Below are 20,088 nucleotides of genomic sequence, written 5' to 3'. Positions count from 1 at the left end.
GGTTCAGCAAACTACGGCCCGCCGCTGCATTCCACATGTCAAAAAAAGTAAATAATTACGTTTGTTGTCTTTAGTTTTTGTGTTTGTCTCCATTTTTTTTCCTCCCTAAAATGTCTGGACGAGCAGTCCCCTCTCCCTGAGGAACGCCACGGTTGGAACGGGGTTTTCTCACAAATCCCTTGTACAGTGTATATATTATTGTTGACGTGCGTGATTGTGCACGATGTAGTCTTCCAAAATATGTTGTATATTGTACAGTATGGGGTGAAGGGTTACATCTTGGACAGTTATATACGATAACTCTTCTGGTAGCTTAGAAATGCTGGATGGTGGCAGCACCACAGTCCAGCCAACTGGACTCTGTCCTTTCGCGGGAGAGAGGATTCAGAGGGACGGATATCAGGGGGTCTGGCATGCACCAATGTGTTGTCTTTTAGTGTATTGTCTTTATTCATTGTGTATTTACTGTACTGTAATATACTGAACAAAATGCTTATGCGGCTCGCTCTCGTCATTATCTCAGTTATCTGGTCCGATGTGGAAAAAAGTTTGGTGACCCCTGGATTAGACGATGACGACGTCTTGAAGACGGGGGATATAAGGCGATGTCAGGGGTTTTTGGGTTAAGACGATCTCTCACACTCACACACTTTCCTTCGTTCATTTCTTTTTTAGCCAAATCATACCAATCCTGTATTTGAATGGTCAGAAAGGAAAGAGAGGGGAGAGAGACGGGCTGAGGAAATGAGAGAGAGAGAGAGAGAGAGAGAGAGAGAGAGAGAGAGAGAGAGAGAGAGAGAGAGAGAGAGAGCGAGAGAGTGGGGGTAGGGAAGGGGAGAGGGAGAGAGAGGGGTAGGGAGAGAGAGGGGTAGGGAGAGAGAGGGAGAGAGAGGGGTAGGGAGAGAAAGGGGGTAAGAAGAGAGAGAGGGTAGGGAGAGAGAGAGGGTAGGGAGAGAGCGAGGGTAGGGAGGGGGTAAGGAAAGAGAGAGAGGGGGTAGGGAAGGAGAGAGGGGGATAGGGAGAGAGAAAAGAGAGGGAGGGTAGGAAGGGAGGGAGAGGAGGGAGAAGGAGTGCAATAAATGTGGGCCAATTTCATTATGTGATATATGGAGTGACATATGACCGAAAACACATCCAAGAACAGTCTACTTTCCATCAGAATTCAATCAGAATTTAATTTCAACTATTGTTCAAGAATTCCTTTTGCCACCAAAATCAAAGATCCCTTACTAGATTTCTCAATTCATGCGCAGAACAAGAATTACCTCACATGAGGACGAGACGAACCGTAAGCTCCGGCCACGCGAGCATCATATCGAGTTTGTTGTCTGTTGAGGCGGAGAGAATCGAACAAATATTCTCGTTTGTGGACGGGGCTGCGCTATATGATCAGGTAGAGTGTTGTGTTCACTGAACAACCTTGTGTTGCTTCTTAATCCACATGTCTCCTTTGTCTTCTTTCCAGTCCACGACGGGGTCTTTGGAGAGTCTGAACCTGGAACGGAAGCGGCCGAGCTTGGCAAGCGGCGACATGATACACATGGGCATCACGCCCGACGTCCTCACACCAGAGACCAACCCACAGGTGGGTGGGTTCTCTTCTGGTCGAAGTCGCTCTTCGGCGGGTCGCTTTTCTTGTCTAGGTTCAAATCTCTTGAACCTTTCAATATACATTCTCAGTTTTGCGGATTTGGATCCGGGAAGCGGAGGAATTTCTTCTTCCTGTTAAGAGTCCGTGACTTCATAAGGTTAGAATTTCATACAGTGACCGAAATTATTCCGGAATAAACTATACGTTGCCGGAATAACCCAGCGCTCGCCCTTGATCATCTTATACTTTCTGGAATAGAATCTTTCAAATTTTCACAGTAAAATGAATTTGTTAAGGGAAAAAAATAACAATATCTATAACAATCTGACACTTGCAGGAGCAGCATTTTAATGCTACTATCCTAGAGAAGCAACATATACAAAGGTGAAATCAATATTTCAAACCTCATAACTATTATTTTGTATTGATGCTAAATTCACCTATTAAGATAAAATAAACACATATCAAACACACCAACTTAGCATTTGAATAAAAGTCTGGGCGTGAAAAAACAAAAAAATAATAATAATTTCATTTTCATGATTACATGTTAAGGATGTTGACTCTGTACTATATGTTCTGTATATTTGCCCCTCTCAACTAGAAAATTACTCATCAGGGTAATTTAAAGCAATCGACCAGCGGGTATCGAGATGGAGATGGTCGTACACAAACAAGCAGTAGGTTTGTCCGCGTACGTAGACACACAAAAAGAAAGTATTGTCTTGATTATACATTTAACACCTCAGTTATCTCCCACACTAAAATTGGCATGTATATCTATGTTTTTATACTCTTACTGAACATGCACATGGAATGGCCTCGGCTGTTTCCTAAATCCAAACCAAAAACATTAAATCAAAGCGTAGGTTTGAAACTCCTTGTTATGCAACCGGGACCTAGGCGCAAGGGTGTTAAAGATCCAGTGTTTCCTTTATTGGGTAATCCACGATCTCTCCCATGGCTTGAGTGAATACCGACCCGTTCACTACCAACACATATACATATATGATTGAGACTGTTACAAATGCATCACAAATGTATCTCAACTCTTTATATTCTCTAACAACTGACTTTCTATTTAGATTCCTGAGCTCGTCAGTATTTGTTTCCGGCATTTAGAACACAATGGGCTTCATACCCTCGGAATCTTCAGAGTCTCTTCATCCAAGAAGAGAGTCAGACAAGTAAGTAGATCGTTACTGCAGGTGATAAGTAACATTTCTTTTACCCGAGCGACCGAGATTGTAATGTCCTTAGAGCAGTGGTTCCTAAACTTTTTTTTTTTTTCAATTTTACAACTGTACGTACTAAGTTAACATTAATCCTCATGCCGAGTACCGCAATGTTTTCTTGATTTTATTATTATTATTATTATTATTATTTTGTCAACCCTCCAGTACCCCCGAAAATTTGTTACCTCACACCAGGGGGTAATTCACCCACAGTTTGGAAACCACTGCCTTAGAGGAAAAGATACGAAAGATTTCGCTGAAACTTCCCAATGACCACAAGTGGAATTGGAGTTTGGGTGAAAAACTAGTTCTCGGACCGCAGCCTTAGTCGGCATCGAATTCCTGTTTACAAGTATCATACGAGGTTGCAAGCCCTTTATGCCTTCTGTGGTGAAGTTGGTAACCCAGGAACCCCTGATTTCTTCCCTGTCGCGGGAGCCAGAGTTATCAACTATGATATCATTGCAAACTCATATATAATGTTTACCAGATTCTTCAGGAGCCAAAGAACAAAAATAGTCAGGAATATAACTAGGACCCATCCCCACGTCTTCTTCACATGCTGTAAACCTTATCCTTCTTCGGCAGCTAAGAGAAGAGTTCGACAGTGGGCGAGAGGTGAACCTGACGGCGGACCACTGCCCTCACGACGTGGCCACCCTCCTGAAGGAGTTCTTCCGCGACCTGCCAGATCCTTTACTCACTCGAGAGCTCTACGAGGCTCTCCTACGCACACAGAGTAAGTGGGGAAGTGGGCCATCTGTTCAGGAGCAGCCAGAACAAACTATGCAAAGGGTGTCACCCGATCCGGAGGGATTAAGGTACAAGATGTTCATTCGGTAGACACTTCATCGAGACTCATATATTCTTTTCTGTGGCACTCTTCCTCTTGTTCCGGCATCCATTCCTATGGTGTCTCGGAGTTGAAATATACATCTTAATCCTGAGTGACACGAGTTGCATATCTTATGTCCGACAATGCGCTGTGATGTCACTTAATGACAGATGGACTGAGAGTGGGCACTTGTCAGCCTACGCGCAAACCGAGACGCAAGCGACACAGGCGACGCAGCACAGCAAAGGCAGACTTCTTTCTGTTGCTGAATTGAAGTGCTGTTTGAACTTCTCTCTCACTTAAAATGCTTCTACATGTACTGCCTCAGCATTTCAAGTGAGAGAGTTCAGACTGTACTTCAATTCATCAATATGAAGTCTGCCTTTGCTCTGTGCTACGTCGCCTGTTTTGCCTGCGTCCTAATTTGCGCTTAAGCCCCGGTCACACTATCACGACTCAAGCGAGTTCGTTTAAGTAGAAGTGACTTCGTTTGCAATTTTTCATTTTTCGAATCTCTAAATGTTATATTACTTTTGTGTCATATGTTGAGAAGCTGAATGACGAGCTAAGATAAGTTAAAACTATACAAGTGTTAAGACATGTTGTATTGTTCATTGTGAAGTCTTGAATACTGTAGGCGAAGTCGTCCTATAGCTTTTCAAATTCACAGCATTTGACGAGAATCGTGATAGTGTGACTGAGGGTTTAGACTTACTGACCCTCTCTAAGATAGATCGAGACATTTTCATACACAGTACCATATTATGGCACCACTGAAATTACTTTATGTAGTGTATGCAAGTTATTATCATTTCTATTAGTATTTTGTATACATGTAGGAAATGCAAGTGATGCGTAATTGGATGTGTGTGTGTGTTCGTACGTGTAACGGGTTCTGGAAGTTTCGGGAAGAAAGCATAATTCATTTCTATTTACTTAATTAAATTATCATTTCTATTATTGTAATGCAAAAGTTAAATGAATGTAAAATAGGATTACCATTGTAATTAAATTAATTATTGTATTATTTTGAGCGTGTTATTTTCTGTGTACAAGCGAAATGGAAAATAATGTTGCTTAGCAGCATTAGGTAACTTAAAGATGATGTTCCGGATCACAGTTTTATTGAACAGAGAGAATGTACACCACTATCCACTTATCCACTATCCTTTCACTTCAGAGCTCGCTCAGGACCGACTCATGCACATCATTCTCGGCTGTTCGCATCTTCGAGAGGTTCCCTTTTTCTCCATTTGTTTTCCATTTATTCGCTTGTACAGAGAAAATAACAGACACTCAAAATAATACAACAATTAAGACTGCATCACCTAAACTTTCTCACCCTCGAAAAAGACATTCCTCACTGCCCTTGACATCACCTGTCCATGTGTTTAGTAATCACAGGTCGACACAATATCAGAGCATGGAGGATGAGTAGAGTTGGGCGTTGCTATGACAACAATCAAATGTATAAACCGAAACCAGTTGGGTGGATGCGTTCGACACAACAGGACTCCACAGTCTTTGTACAATAGAAGTCTTGTACCTCCTATTTTTATTAGCTTCAGTAACCTCCGGATATGTAGTTCAACACATATACAAACGCTAACTCACACACTCTATTCACTCTCCCTCTTTTGTCTGCCTTACTACATCTCTCTCTTCTCTGTCTAAATCCCTTTGGCCACGACTTGGAAAGTCCATCAAAGCCCGGATTGCTGTTATTTTGAAGTATAGTTCACCAGCGCTTCTATTCTTGTGGATAATCTTGCGCCGCTGCATTATCTTTCATTCCAAATAATGGTTAATTTACTGAAGCGAGACTATATGAATACATGTTAATAATTCATCTACCGACGCGAAGGACCCCGACCTCGTGACACACTTGCGGTTATCCACTTTCGCAAAGATCCAAGAACCAAGAGTTTATCTTTAATTTAAAATGTTAGTCTAGTTAGTCTAGGGGGCGTGGATATATGTTAACAATTCATCTATTGATGCGGAGGGACCAGACCTCGTGACACACACAAGCGGTTTTCCACTTTCGCAAAGATCCAAGAACCAAGAGTTTATCTTTTATTTAAAACGTTTACAAAGGATTACAAAGGCGGAGCATGCCGACAGGAGACCTTTTGATCCATATCTAGTCGTCTAGTCTAGTTAGTCTAGGGGGCGTGGATGCATATTAATAATTCATTTATTGATGCGGAGGGACCAGACTTCGTAACACATACTAGCTGTTTTCCTCTTCGCAGAGATCAGGAACCGGAAGCTCCAATTCGAGGCTCTTCAGCACCTCGTCCAGCTTCTCCCGGCGCCAAACCGCGACACCCTCCACGCCCTCCTCACCTTTCTGGCCTCCGTCGCCGAACACGCCCAAGACGTCCTCACCAAACAAGGTCAGTAGTATCTCTACCCTTTAGTGGGTTCCCCTTCAGCTGATTAAAATCGCCTGGCGGCAGCCACAATAAATGTACTAGGCGTTAACGGCAATGGCATGAGTAAACATATATCCTTTCCCAATCTTAGAAAACAAATAAATATAATAAATAAAATTCGTCAAACAATATTGATAAAGTAAGGGAATAACCAACCAGCTGCTGCCATCAGCCTTCTCATAGATTTCTCCCGGAAGAAACGTTGGACTGTTGTCTATATTGTGTAAGGATGGATTGTTTTTACATCACCGACTTGCAAGAGAGGGAGAAGGGAGCAGGCGCCGGATATCAGATACCCTTGTGTGAAAAAGCATTGGGGGAATAATTACAAAACCTTAAATTCAGTCCGGGGATCGAGTGCCTGTCCTCAGGGGTGCACCTCCAAGTGGAGATGAGGTTGTGTTTTAGGGCCTGAGAGATTAACATGTTAATCAATAATCATCTAATTCCACTGAGTATACAGATATTCATAAAATTTTATTTATATTTTTACATCAATTTATTGCACTGCATTAAAACTATATTGCAAGACATATTTTAGTTAAAACATTCGATTAAGTTATTCATATTAATATGAACAAACTTTGCGGAAACAATGAACAAGTGTATATTCAAAAATATAATTTATATAAAAACTATTACAGGTTAGCATCTGGCAAACTGATACAGACGGTGGATATTTTAAATTCATTCCTAATTGGTGGAAAATGTCTTGAATAAGTGGACAAGTAACTTAAAAAAAGAATAAATAAAAACAAAGATAACTAAATATACAAATCACAAATCAAATTTATCATAGGGAATGAAAAAACGAATTGCGAATAATTATGCAAATAAACAAATACATGCATTAATATATGCTAGTCATACGCCCCTCACCCTCAAGCACATATATCCATGTGATAGTCTTTATGTGTAATGTACATAAGACTGTTATTCACAGGGGAGACGGTGCAGGGGAACAAGATGGACAGCAGCAACTTGGCCACTCTCTTCGCCCCAAACATCCTCCACGACGTCCGGCCGGGCACGGAACAATCCACTTCCGAACTGGTCCAGCACGCCGAGGAACGAATTGACGTCATCAACGTCGTCAGGAGCATGATTGACCACAATAAGGAACTCTTTGAGGTCAGTCGAAATAATACTACTCTCACTTTAATTTTTTTCATGACGCCCGCTTTTAACTTTCTAGTCAATCTTCACACCTCCAATAATTATGTACATGAATTATGTATCATTATTGGGTAATTCAACAATCATGCATGTATTAACTGGCCAATAATTATATAACATAACTATACGCTAAGAAAAAATCAGTTAAACACAGTTACTCCATGCATGCGTGTTCAATCAAGCCGTTCCTCCCATTATCCACAATATTATGAACTTCAAACAGCAAGACGACGAATGGTCGATCATCCTTTTGGAAAAACCCAAGGAAAAGAAAAACGCACTGTACATAGACCCATGTTTGACGATCTCTTCATCCATTTATTTAATTACTTGTTCATTTGTTTGTTTGTTTGTTTTTTCAGTTATCAGCGGAGATGTTAGACGAAGTGTATCATCACCTCATGGATACACGCCCAGACGCCTTAGACCTGCTTCTGAGACGCCGATCCACTGGCATGGATGAGTACGTACATCCTTCCTTGATCATCACTTAAACCCCACTCCTCACAACACCACCATGACCCCCCTGTTCATATCAGCATCACAAGTGTTCGTTGACACAATTGAGAATATTGTTCACAGTAGCCGGAGTCTCGCCTTCACAGAAACACAAACGTTTTGTTGATTTGTGCTCTGTACACAAAGACTGCGAGTTCCTCACCGAGAACAATATTCTCTTTCGTGTCTGCAGACACTGTATCCTCATGGATTGGTTTATCTCGTTTCTAACAACTTACTTCAAATGAAATAACGAGTGTCTCAAGCTCTGCTTTGAGCAGGTTTTAGCTTTTGGCTCTGGGTTGCCTGTGACTTTCATACTTCGTGGTACAGTCCTTTTGGAATAGTTGAAGAATTAAACTTTAGTGTTGGTTAGGAGTACATACATAGGTATGCATAATTTCTATGAGAAATAATGAGGTACACACAGGAAGCTATACAAGTGTGTATGAATATACCCAGTACATATGTTATATATACTGTATATACATATACCTCTATACTGTACATACACACACATATACATACATACTGTATATATGTATACATACACACACACACAATATATATATATATATGTGTGTGTGTGTGTGTGTGTGTGTGTGTGTGTGTGTGTGTGTGTGTGTGTGTGTGTGTGTGTGTGTGTGTGTGTGTGTGTGTGTGTGTGTCTGCGCGCGCGCGTTGTAATCTCAACTGTGTGACTACACCGTTGATGGAAAATGATAAACTGCGGAATAATATTATGGCCGCATGTTTATATTTTACACCCAAGTGGTCAGTATACATATCGATTACAGGCCTATCTTAGAATTGACAAGCAAGTGCGTCATGCGCTGACAGCGCGTCATCTCAGATGCTATATATACACTAGATATTACAATTATATTGATTAATTAATTGCACATATATATCACCTTATTCTATTTAAACTGTATGTAAAATGGATTTGATACTCTTTTACACCTTTTCACACATGTTCAGTTCATATTTCCCCTTCATTTCGATGTACACTCTTCTGTTACATGTACCTTCCATTGTCCCTCGTTGCTAAGGCCTGCTCCGCATAGCGTGCCAAGCCTGCATTATACCTTAAACCATGCATTCCATACTTAGAAATAAAAGTACATACAAACAGACGTATGTACACACACACACATGCGTCTTACCACAAAGTTTCTATAAATAGCCTCCTTGGTTACCATAACATTTACATTTACGTAACTCTGTACTTAGAACATTCGCTTTCATACATACACAGTACATATCAAATCCATTTTACATGCATTTTAAATAAAACAAGGTGATATAATATATACAAATAAATTAATATTTATAATTGTAATAGCTAGTGTATATATGGCATCTGAAATGACGCGCTGTCAGCGTATGACGCACTATTTTGTCAGTTTCAAGATAGGCCTGTGAGCGATCGATGTATTGACCCGCTTGGATGTAAACCTCGTGATATTATTCCACAGTTTATCATTTCCCATCAATGATGTAGTCGCACATTTATGGCTACATTATATATATATATATATATATACATATATATATATATATACATATATATATATATATACATATATATATATATACATATATATATATATATACATATATATATATACATATATATATATATACATATAATATACATATATATATATATATACATATATATATATATACATATATATATACATATATATATATAAATATATATATATATATATATATATATATATATATATATATATATATATATTAGTGTGGTAACACTTCAGTCATACAGAGCCTACGAAAAAATAAAATCTTTACATTTCTCTAATTGCTAACCCAACAATAACTTAGAACATTTGTACTAATCAAATATACACTCCTGAATCTTTGCTGTCACCATAACCCATAATAATATACACAGTAAATACTTAAACTTAGTTACATATGCACATCTTTAAAAGTCATAATTATATTAAATGTCACTTTTTTCATATCTAAGTGTTTGTAGAGTACTGATATTTATCAATCTAATCTACGCTTATTTTTCTGATGTAAAAACTACCAACAGCGTAGCAACATATGAACTAACCTCTATTCTTTTAATTCTGGTATTCGGGCGTTTGTCCTCTTACCATATATTAACATCTAGGTGTATACAAGAAAAATGTACTAATCCAGTAATATCCATTAAATAAAACAGAACCTTGTAATTAGAAAAAATATATATAATCGTATTATCACACCTCTCAAGAAGAGGCTGCGTTTTTTTTTTTTTTAGTACTTGATTGAATAATTACCAATTTTTTCTCTGCCCAAAATACACTTATGCGTGGTATATGTCATCATATACAAATCTACGTTCTAATTATTTCCTATTACCGGTATAAGAGCTTGCAATAAATCAAGTAGCTGGAGGTTTGATAATACGGTTATCGATCACTGCGATCAGACATCACTATAAACAAGTAAATTCTAGTACCCACACCCGCATGCACATACCTTATGACCACGATTTTTCGCTCCCCATATTACAAACCATTTTCTAACACAAACGCCTGTTACACGGTTTCCACCCAACGAACAGCAGAATCTTCAAAAAGCCAACTAAAATCCCCCTTCGTGTTCGCCTCTTCAAACTGAAAACGATTCGTCGTTGCTGATGGCACATCGATGGTAAAGTTAACTACTTCGGCTGGGGACCTTGTAAATATCTGTTGCTCCCCACTGTCACTGTCTTAAATCGTCTGATATTCTGAAACAGATCAGAAACACGTCTTAATCCCTTCCCTCCACCTTGCATCAACCATTCCACAGACCCTCACATATGTGTATATGTGGTTGTGTATGAAAACGGAACAATCCTTTTATATATATACAAATAGTGTAAACTGAAGTGTATAATATGTCAAGTTTTACGAAATTTAATTCCCCACCACCCGAACTGTGCTTTCCAAGTCCCTTCATATATTCTATATCAGTTCTGGCTTCACGAGTTCCCGCCATGAACTGTGAACTGTCAGTTGCGTTTCCCGTTGCAAATGTCGTTGACGTGTTTCACCTGAGCGCATTTGTTTTCCTTCCAATTCTCTTGTGATACAATTTATTTCTCCTCATTCCGTTCAATTCCATTTTACAAAGAATATTTTGAACGTGCTTCTGCATGGAAAATAATGAGTAGACAATTAAGCTTTCCTTTTCAAGCCATTTTAGATCATACTATTTTAAACCTCAGGATATTCATTTCACGGTAGACGCAATGCGATCGATATCGCATCCATTTATGATCATTCCTTTGTGCGAGTTCTGTGCTGGCAAAGGTAAGAGCTTCATGCAGCGAAAGAACATTCTCTTTGATGGAGATCCGATTTACTGATTAATATTCCTGACAGTCCCACTACAATAAGATGATAAAACATGTTAAAACAAAATACAGTAAATAAAAAGATGAATTACCGCTTAAATCCTTAATCCTTGATCTGAACATAACTGAATCCATAGTTAAACATACCTATAGCTTTGTAATGTATCATGAGTGGTTTGACAGGGTTGATCAAGTTCGCCCGAGCTTCTAGTATTCTTTGATCGTTCCCGAACGGAATCAAATCGTCTCATATAGATTGGTTTCGTTTATAGCGGGCGATTTTCTTCATCCGAGAGAATGTTCTTTGTTTGAATTGTGAGTTATAAAGAAAAAGTATGGTTCGGCTTTAGATATATATCTTAACGTAATTACTTTTTTATTCATCGAAGAATTTGAAGAATGATGAAGCCTCCCACTCGCATCAGTCATACACTTCCTTAACACAAATCACACCAATGAATTTCTTAGCTTGATGTTCTATTCCAAATCTATCAGCATGATTGCTATTTCAAAAGAACACTAACCCAAAAGGACTTGATTTCTTTAAAACATTATATAAATAGAAAAATTCTGCCACCATCAAAATTGTATTTTGTTTCATCCTCTTTTTCCTTGCATAGCTTCTTCAGAACAGTAGCGGTGTATGAAGACTTATCCTTAACTGTATCTCAACAGATTGGACCTGGAGATTGACACCAGCAGCAGCGTCTTCGAGGGCAGCGAATGCTCGTCCTCACTGCCTCGATCTCCCACGGAGCACCACGATCTCTCCCATCACCACGAAATCGGCCTACACCACGACCTGGATCGGTAGGTCCCACTCGCCCTTCGCCACCCATAGTTGTTCCTCCAACTGTGCCCCCTTCGTCCTTCATGAGCTCGTTACCTCCCAGGCCCGACTGCCTGAAAACCCGAGATAGATCCTCCCAAAATCTGGAGGTCCTGATGACCTTCCTCATTATCCAGGATTTCCGTTCATCCCAGGCATTAGCATGAAAACTTCAAAGGCTCTGTATCACTGTCAGTAACAAGATGGTATGGATCGTTCTCACCTCAAATAAGAAAAATGAAATGTGAAATAATGTATGTGTGTGTGTGTGTGTGTGTGTGTGCGCGCGCGCGCGCGCGAAAGAGGAATAAACATTACGCAGACAAGGTAAACCTGCAAGTAGGCAGACTGACGGACAGATCCAGAGATTATACACATGTGTATAGACACAAACATTATAAACATCACACGTATACACCCACGAGTAAATGCCTATAGTCCCTGCCAAGCTCGGCCCACATGGACACAGTGTCTGCTGACATGAGCGAGAATATTATTCATGGACTCTCGCTTTTATCCACAAAGACAAGCAGGAAGAATTTACAGGTTTGTCTTGTGCAAAGATAGTGATTCCGTCACCAAGATCAACATTCTCTTTTGTGTCTGCAGACATTATGATATTCATGTGGACGGGGCTTAAGAACGAGTTCGAATCCACATCCATATAAGCTAAAGGTGTCGCCTAATGGGAGGTAATGTAGGAGAGAGGGCAAAAGCAGAGTATGGGATCCAGTATATTTGACGTTTCCCCCAGCAGGAGTTGTTTCTGAAGGAGTCATGCTGGGCGAAACGTTAAATATATTGGATCCCATTCTCTGCTTTTGGCCTCTCTTACGCTGCTGTTGCAGTCGTTGCTCCATTTTACTCACAATGGGAGGTAATATGAGGCAACAAGACAGGAGAGGGAGAGTTAGGGCGACAGAATAAACCACGTATAAGATGTTTATTATCATTACCATGACTTGTATATGAAACAAACATACTGGGTCAATGCAAGATTGTAGGATGTATTTCAGCGGTAAGGATGGGAGACTACACTATTTAGGCAAGTTTAAGGTAAGGTGATAGTAAGAAGAGCTGAAAAAGACTGGTCAGGCAAGTAAAACAGACAATGGCTTATTTGTAATGTGTTTGTGAATCATAATTGTCCAGTTCGATAATGAAACACTGTTTATGAAGAAATACGGTATATTTATTAACATGACAAAGAGGCAGCATCGGAGCATGACATCAATGATGTGACACGTAACATATGCCAACTCCATTCCATCACAGTGATTTGCTGTAACCGTTGGTTTTAGTGTGTAGAATAATTCAACGATCCCGGCTTCCATAAAAATATACAGATTTTAAACAAGTCTGTGTGTCTCAAGGACAGCCTGTACTGTCCTCTCAAATTGCAAAAATGTGTCTCGTTTCATTTGTACATTTCAATTATATATATATATATATATATATATATATATATATATATATATATATATATATATATATATATATATATATATATACAAACACAAAATACAACACTGCAAAGCAACCAACCAATCCCATCTATTCAGAGGAAATGTGGTAGAGCCCGGTCACGATTCCCAAACACTCCACCTCCAATAAGGTAAAACAGACTCGTTTACCACCCTATGGACAATCTCACGGCGAGGCCAAATATGATGTCTACATACAATTCTTATCCAAAAATATGACAACGTGTTATCCATGCCTAGTATTGTTTGTGTAAATATGGACTGGGACCCTACGCGGACTACCCCTGAACACGGTTACTCTAGACCGCTACCCTCTCTTTATGTTCAGTCTTGAACAAAGATACTATATGCTTCAACCCTCAACGGTCCCAATTTTGAACAGTTACCTGTAGATCGTGACCTCACGGAACCCTTCTGAAGATCCTCCCTTTGAACGGGGTTACTAAGGACCGGAATCCATCTCTGTGGAAACGCCCCCCACCCCACCACCCCTGAAATGTTTAACTATGGACCACGACCTCCCTCGGAACCTCCCACAATTTTTTTTTTTTTTGGCAGCCTTCATAAAAAGAAAATCGAAGGAAGGTATAGCGGTGGTCAGAATAAAGATAATAATGTTACCCAACACGATTAATTTCAACCGAAGATAAAACCGTACCCAAATCGATGCAAGTAAGGATCCCACAAAAGGTAATCAGAATACGATATACAGGGTGACAAGGAAAACTGGAACTTTTGAAAAATCCAATAAAAAGAAAAAAATATTGACAGCAATTGAACCACCACAACTTGCCCTCTAAGAGACAGTAATCCAAATTACCAGCGTTTGAAAATTACGTCCTGTAGGTGGCGTCCTCTTGAACTCATGCGTTCTGCTGTTGAGGTTCGCCACTGCTCGCTGCAGCATCTCAGCTGGGATACCACGAATTCCGCCTTGAATTCTTTCAGCTCATCCATTGTCCTTGGCCGAGTCATGTTGACCCGACTCTTCAGGTAGCCCCCCCCCCAAAAAAAAAAAAAATCACAAACTTGAGATGACGCTGTTATCGAGCAATTCTCGCACAACTGCATTGTGCCATGTCCGCCATGTTGTTGAAACCAGGTTTCGTGAGGTTGTGGAAACTTATCCAATGCAGGTGTAACAAAAGATTGCAACATCTCAACATACCGATCCGGAGGGACAGTCATTGTGCTCATTTGTTCATTTTCGAAAAAGTAAGGTCCGATGACCCCGTGTGACTAAACTGGGCCCCAAGAACACTGGATTTGTCCGTTTGTGTTTTTTTCTTTCTTTCTTTCTTTCTTTTGGGGCTACCTGAAAAGTCGGGTCTACATGACTCGACCAAGAACAATAGATGAACTGACACAAAGAATGCAAGACGAAATTCGTGATATCCCAGTTGAGATGTTGCAGCGAGCAATGGGGAACCTCAACAGCAGATTGGAAGAATGCTTACGTAAGGGAGGACGCCACCTACAGGACGTAATTTTCAAACATTGATAGTTGTAGTGGTTCAATTGCTGTCAACATATATTTTTCAAAAATTTCAGTTTTTCTGTGTCACCCTGTAGAAGGGGCCAATCAAAATTATGAAAATCACATGGTATATAATATCCTTCATCAGTTGAGCTTCTTTTCTCGTTCGTCTTTAATTCCCACAGCGGAAGCCTCTTGATCCCGTCTTTGTATTACTTTCCGAGAAAAAATAAAATAAAATAATAATAAATAAATAATAATGATACTAATAAAGTTCATCGACAAAATTGTGTAATAACAAGGTGAGAATACTCAAATTTCATTCAATGAAATAAAAATGCTCACCTGTGAAAGTTTGAGTGCTCCTAGCAGCTGCCGTCTTCCAAATGAACCTGTCGAAATATGTCGTTCTCTTAGTTGCCTAACTATATTTCCTCGCTAACAGGCACCCGGGAATTTGCCTTGAATATGTTTGCCTCAGATTTGTTAGCCAATAGCACGATGTGGTTAGTACAACGTGAAAGAAAATGCCATACATCACCCTATCCTGTGTGTGACTGATGTTGCTCCCACGATGCTACCTGAAAGTGTATCTGGACAATACACGACCAATTTGACTGGCAGACCTGCGGCCTACTACATACTTACCCACGCTGCCCAGCGATCAGCCACTGAACAGTCCTACACACAACCCACATACGCAAGCGACACTACTTCCTTTCATGGGTTCATTTATGACAGAAGCATTGCTTTTATCTCCATACACTACTAAAAGAAATTATATACGATTCTGCGCAGTCAATATTGATCATGTATAGACCATTTATCGCATGCTGCAGCGTGTATATTTGTTTTCAACACAAGCGTACTTCCATTTGGTGAAGTCCACACGTGCAATCAACCAGTCACGTCTGACATTAGTCATGACGTCACCATCCTGCACGATGTATGATGATAACGAATTGTATTTTTTTATAATAAAATTCACAGACTTCTCCACTACGTTTACAACCTCCAAGAAAACTATTGTACAAGTGAAAGACGTGTTTTTGTTTGTTTGTCTTTATTTGGGGGAGGAGCTAACACGTAAACTCCCACTATACTACCATCCACTATAAAACACGTGATATATCAGAATGAAAACGACAATTTTGGCAAATTTTTACGGTGAAGGAGACGGCAACACTGGTGAAGGCGCGCAACACAGCCCAACCGATCTCCTGCCCCCACCCCCACCCCTTGTACCCCCAAACCCCACCTTCGACTCCCTTGCCTTCCCTTCATTTTCACCAGATTTGACTGTTGCAAAACGACTCCAATAAAAGCGTCACTGGGGAACAAAACAAACCACGGTAATAATTAACATAAGGAAAAGGGTTGGATAACAATGTTGATGGATCAGAACGTATATATCATCGAGGTGGACTGAATATTCAGCTGCCAGCACTTTCCAACTCTGACGATACCTACAGTGTTCACATCAAGGTCTAAGTAAACAGGTCTAACCGCTGGAGCAGTTCTGCGCAGCTTCTGACGTCATTTGGATGCGTCCATTTTCTCTTTGTGATACACTGAAGAAAACTGTGAAACGCCAAGGAAGACAGGAACTATAATATTTTATATATATATATATATATATATATATATATATATATATTATATATCATATATATTATATATTCATATATATAGACAGGAACTATAATATTTTATATATATTTATATATATTTTATATAATATTTGTCAGAATATAACTAATTGAGTGGAGCGGTGCGAGCGAAGGCGACGTCATTTTCGAACGACGGACCAACTTCAACTGACAGCTATAGGACCCGCTAACCCCACTTTGAACAGCCAGGTGACGTTCACGGGCTCGCTGCGCCAACTCCCTCGAAATTCGGTCGGAAGTGGTTAGACCTTATATTCTTAGATCTTGGTTCACATTACTCAGTTCAGTGTACACGAGATGTGTGTTACCAAACAACTTTCGGATATATTCAATTGTTGTTTTATTATGCATTGTTGACATTAGCTTGGTTACATAACGTAACCAGCAAATATTTCATGTTATTTTGGGATGTGGGAACAGGGTAAGAGAGGACACTGGGAAATGTGCGCACGCACGCACTAACACACACACTACACACTCGGTGGCGCGGTTGATAGAGCACTGGACTGGGAAGTACGATGGTGCTCGCAGTACCCAGTTCGAATCCTGCCCAGGGCCGAAATTATTTCGGTATCGCTGTGCTTCGGGTCGTTACTCTGACTCTCGTGGGTGGGGAGTTGGGTGTGTGTGTGTGTGTGTGTGTGTGAAAGGTCATAGCATTACCCATAGATCGGTCATACGAGCTCTGAGCTCTCTTCCGGGAGGGAAATAGCTGTCGATCACGAGTCCAACACGTGATCCAAAGACCAAGGTGAATACACACACACATGTGAAGGGAAGTGTGATGGGAAGGTAGAGCGCGCGAAGTGAACCGTGAGGGGTGCAAAGGAATGAAGGAGATTGAGAATCAAAAGGAAACGGAGGGGTAGGAAGAATGAGGGAAGGGAAGGGAAGGGGAGAGTACATGGCGGTCAGGGGATAATGAGGGGAGGGGAGAGTGAAGGAAGAGAAGAGAAGGAAAGTAGGGTTAGGAAAATGACCGGGAAGTAGGGGAGAGGGTGACTAAGGCAGGAAATAACGGTGGGAGAGACACGGGGGTGGAAGAGAGAACGTGGGGATATAAAAGAAGGGAAGATGTGAGACGAGAAAACGAAAGAAAAAACGAGAAAACGAAAGAAGAGAGCAACAGAAGGGAGGATAGAGGAGGGAAGAGGGAGTGGAGGAGAGAAGAGGAAAAAGGGAGGAGAGATGAAGGAGGGAGTTGAGAGAGATGAAGGAGGGAGTTGAGAGAGATGGAGGGAGTTGAGAGAGATGAAGGAGGGAGTTGAGAGAGATGAAGGAGGGAGTTGAGAGAGATGAAGGAGGGAGTTGAGAGAGGAGGGATGAAAAAGGAGAGAAAGAGAAGAGCGAAGGGAGATATGGGAAAGGGAGGAAGTAGTAAGGAGAGAGGGAGAGTGAGAGAGCAGGAAGGAGAGGAGGAATGAGAAAAAGAGAACGAGAAAGAGAGGAAGGAGGAGAGAAAGAAGGGAGGAAAAAGAGAGGGAGGAGAGAGAGAGAGAGAGGTGGGAGGAGAGAGAGAGAGAGGGGAGGAGAGAGAGAGAGAGGGGAGGAGAGAGAGAGAGGTGGCAGGAGAGAGAGAGAGGTGGGAAGAGATATAGAGAGGTGGGAGGGGGGATAGAGAGATGGGAGGAGAGATAGAGAGATGGGAGGAGAGATAGAGAGAAAGGAGGAGAGAGAAAGGAGGAGAGATAGAGAGAAAGGAGGAGAGATAGAAAGGAGGAGAGAGAAAGGAGGAGAGATAGAAAGGATGAGAGATAGAAAGGTTGAGAGATAGAGAGGAAGGATGAGAGATAGAAAGGATGAGAGAGAGAGGAAGGATGAGAGAGAAGAGGGAGGAGAGAGAGAGAGAAGAGGGAGGGAAGAGAGAAAGGAGGGGAGTGAGAGAGAGGAGGGGAGAGAGAGAGAGAGAGGAGGGGACAGAGAGAGGAGGGAAGAGAGAGAGAGGAGGGAAGAGAGAGAGAGGAGGGAAGAGAGAGAGAGAGGAGGGAAGAGAGAGAGAGGAGGGAAGAGAGAAAGAGGAGGGAGGAGAGAGAAAGAGGAGGGAGGAGAGAGAAAGAGGAGGGAGGAGAGAGAAAGAGGAGGGAGGAGAGAGAAAGAGGAGGGAGGAGAGAGAAAGAGGAGGGAGGAGAGAGAGAGAGAAGAGAGCGTCGGGTGCTCTCCTCGGCGGCGGTCTGCGCCTGCTGCCTCGACTCTCTCTTCGGAGGCCGCGCGCGCTTCGGGCGCGTGATGGCTTGCCTCCGCGCGGGCGTGCGCTCGCGCCCGCCGTCTTCGGCGCTCGCCCGCTGCGGTGCTGCTCTCGCCGCGGCTGGTTCGTCCTCGCCCTCTTCGGCTGTCGCGCTCCCGCGGCGGTCTGTCGCGTCTCCCTCGCTGGCGGCTCGCTCCCTCTCTTTCTTCTCTCTCCCTCTTTCGCTCTCCTGCCCTGCTTCTTGCCTTCTCTCGCCCTCTTCTTTCTTCGCTCTCCCTCTTTCTTTCGCTCTCGCCCTCGCATTTCTTCTCGCTCTCCCCTTCTTGTCGCTCGCCCCCTTCGTGCGCTCTCTGCCCTCTTCGGTCTACGTCTCTCCCCCCGTCTTTCGTCTCTCGTCCCTGCGTCTTGCTTCTCTCCCCTCTGCGGGCGGCTCTCTCCCTCTCTTCTGCCTCGCGCTCGCTCTGCTTGTGCTCTCTCCCCCGTCTGGTGCGTCTCTCTCCCCCTTCTTTCTGTCTCCTCCCCGCTCTTGCTCGCTCTCCCCTCTTCTGTCGCTCTCTGCTGCCCTTCTGTCTTCTCCCCCTTCGTGCGCGCTCGCCCCGTTGCGGCGCGCTCCCGCTCTGTTCTTCCCTCTCTCCCTCTTCTGGCGTCCTCGCCCTCTCTCTCGCGCTCTCCCTCTCTCTATGTCTCCGCTCCCTTCGCCGCGTCCCCTCGCCCTCTGCTGTTCTTCCCTCTCCCACGTCTTGGCTCCTCCCTCTTCGTCTTCTCTCGCCTCGCCTTCCCTCTCGCTCTTCTTTCTTCGCTCTCCCTCGTCTGTCTCTCACCGCTTCGTCTCGCACCCTCTTCTTCTTTCTCTGCCCTCTTCTTGCTCTCTCCCTCTTCGTTCTTCGCTCTCGCCGCTTCTCTCGCCCCTTCTTCTTTCTCTCTCCCGCTGCTTGCTTCGCGCTCCCCTCTTCTTTCGCTCTCACCCTCTTCTTCTTCGCTCACCCTCTTCGATGTCGTCTCGCACCCCCTCGTCTGCGCTCACTCCGTCTGCTCTCCCCTCTGCCCTCGCGCCCTCCAGTGCTTCCCGTCCCCCTTCTCCTCCCTCTGCGTTCCTCGCGCGCTCTCCGCTCTCCCTCCTTCTTCTCCCCTCTCTGCTTTCTTCTCGCTCTCGTTCCTGCGCTCCTCGCCCCTCTTCTTTCGCTCCCCGTCTTCGTCGCTCTCTCCCTCGGCGGTTTCTTCTCTCTCCCGCGCGTCTTCACCGCTCCCTCCCTTCTTCTCCTCTCCCTCTTCGTTCGCTCTCCACTTCAGTGCTCCCCGCTCCCCC

The 20,088-nt window shown here is 42.5% G+C and overlaps 1 protein-coding gene across 6 annotated transcripts in view; it reads left to right on the top strand.

Moving 5' to 3' along the window:
• LOC143036847 (uncharacterized) overlaps window positions 1-20,088 on the top strand; it is a 150,164-nt gene that overhangs the window by 102,656 nt on the left and 27,420 nt on the right. For 2 of the 6 annotated variants that reach the window (XM_076204689.1, XM_076204686.1), the window contains 8 exons: window positions 1,466-1,585; window positions 2,196-2,285; window positions 2,677-2,778; window positions 3,415-3,565; window positions 5,899-6,060; window positions 7,043-7,230; window positions 7,638-7,738; window positions 11,813-11,947. In XM_076204689.1, coding sequence (XP_076060804.1) covers window positions 1,466-1,585; window positions 2,196-2,285; window positions 2,677-2,778; window positions 3,415-3,565; window positions 5,899-6,060; window positions 7,043-7,230; window positions 7,638-7,738; window positions 11,813-11,947 — 1,049 coding nt within the window. The remainder of the gene's footprint in view (window positions 1-1,465; window positions 1,586-2,195; window positions 2,286-2,676; window positions 2,779-3,414; window positions 3,566-5,898; window positions 6,061-7,042; window positions 7,231-7,637; window positions 7,739-11,812; window positions 11,948-20,088) is intronic. The other 4 variants (XM_076204687.1, XM_076204688.1, XM_076204691.1 and 1 more) reach the window with 4 other exon arrangements.

This window comes from Oratosquilla oratoria, chromosome 21, assembly GCF_046742065.1.
Source record: "Oratosquilla oratoria isolate Oo_2021 chromosome 21, ASM4674206v1, whole genome shotgun sequence".
In the NCBI taxonomy this organism is placed as follows: domain Eukaryota; kingdom Metazoa; phylum Arthropoda; class Malacostraca; order Stomatopoda; family Squillidae; genus Oratosquilla; species Oratosquilla oratoria.
Note: the sequence above shows the minus strand (reverse complement) of the source record. Positions and strands in the feature narration are given on the sequence as shown.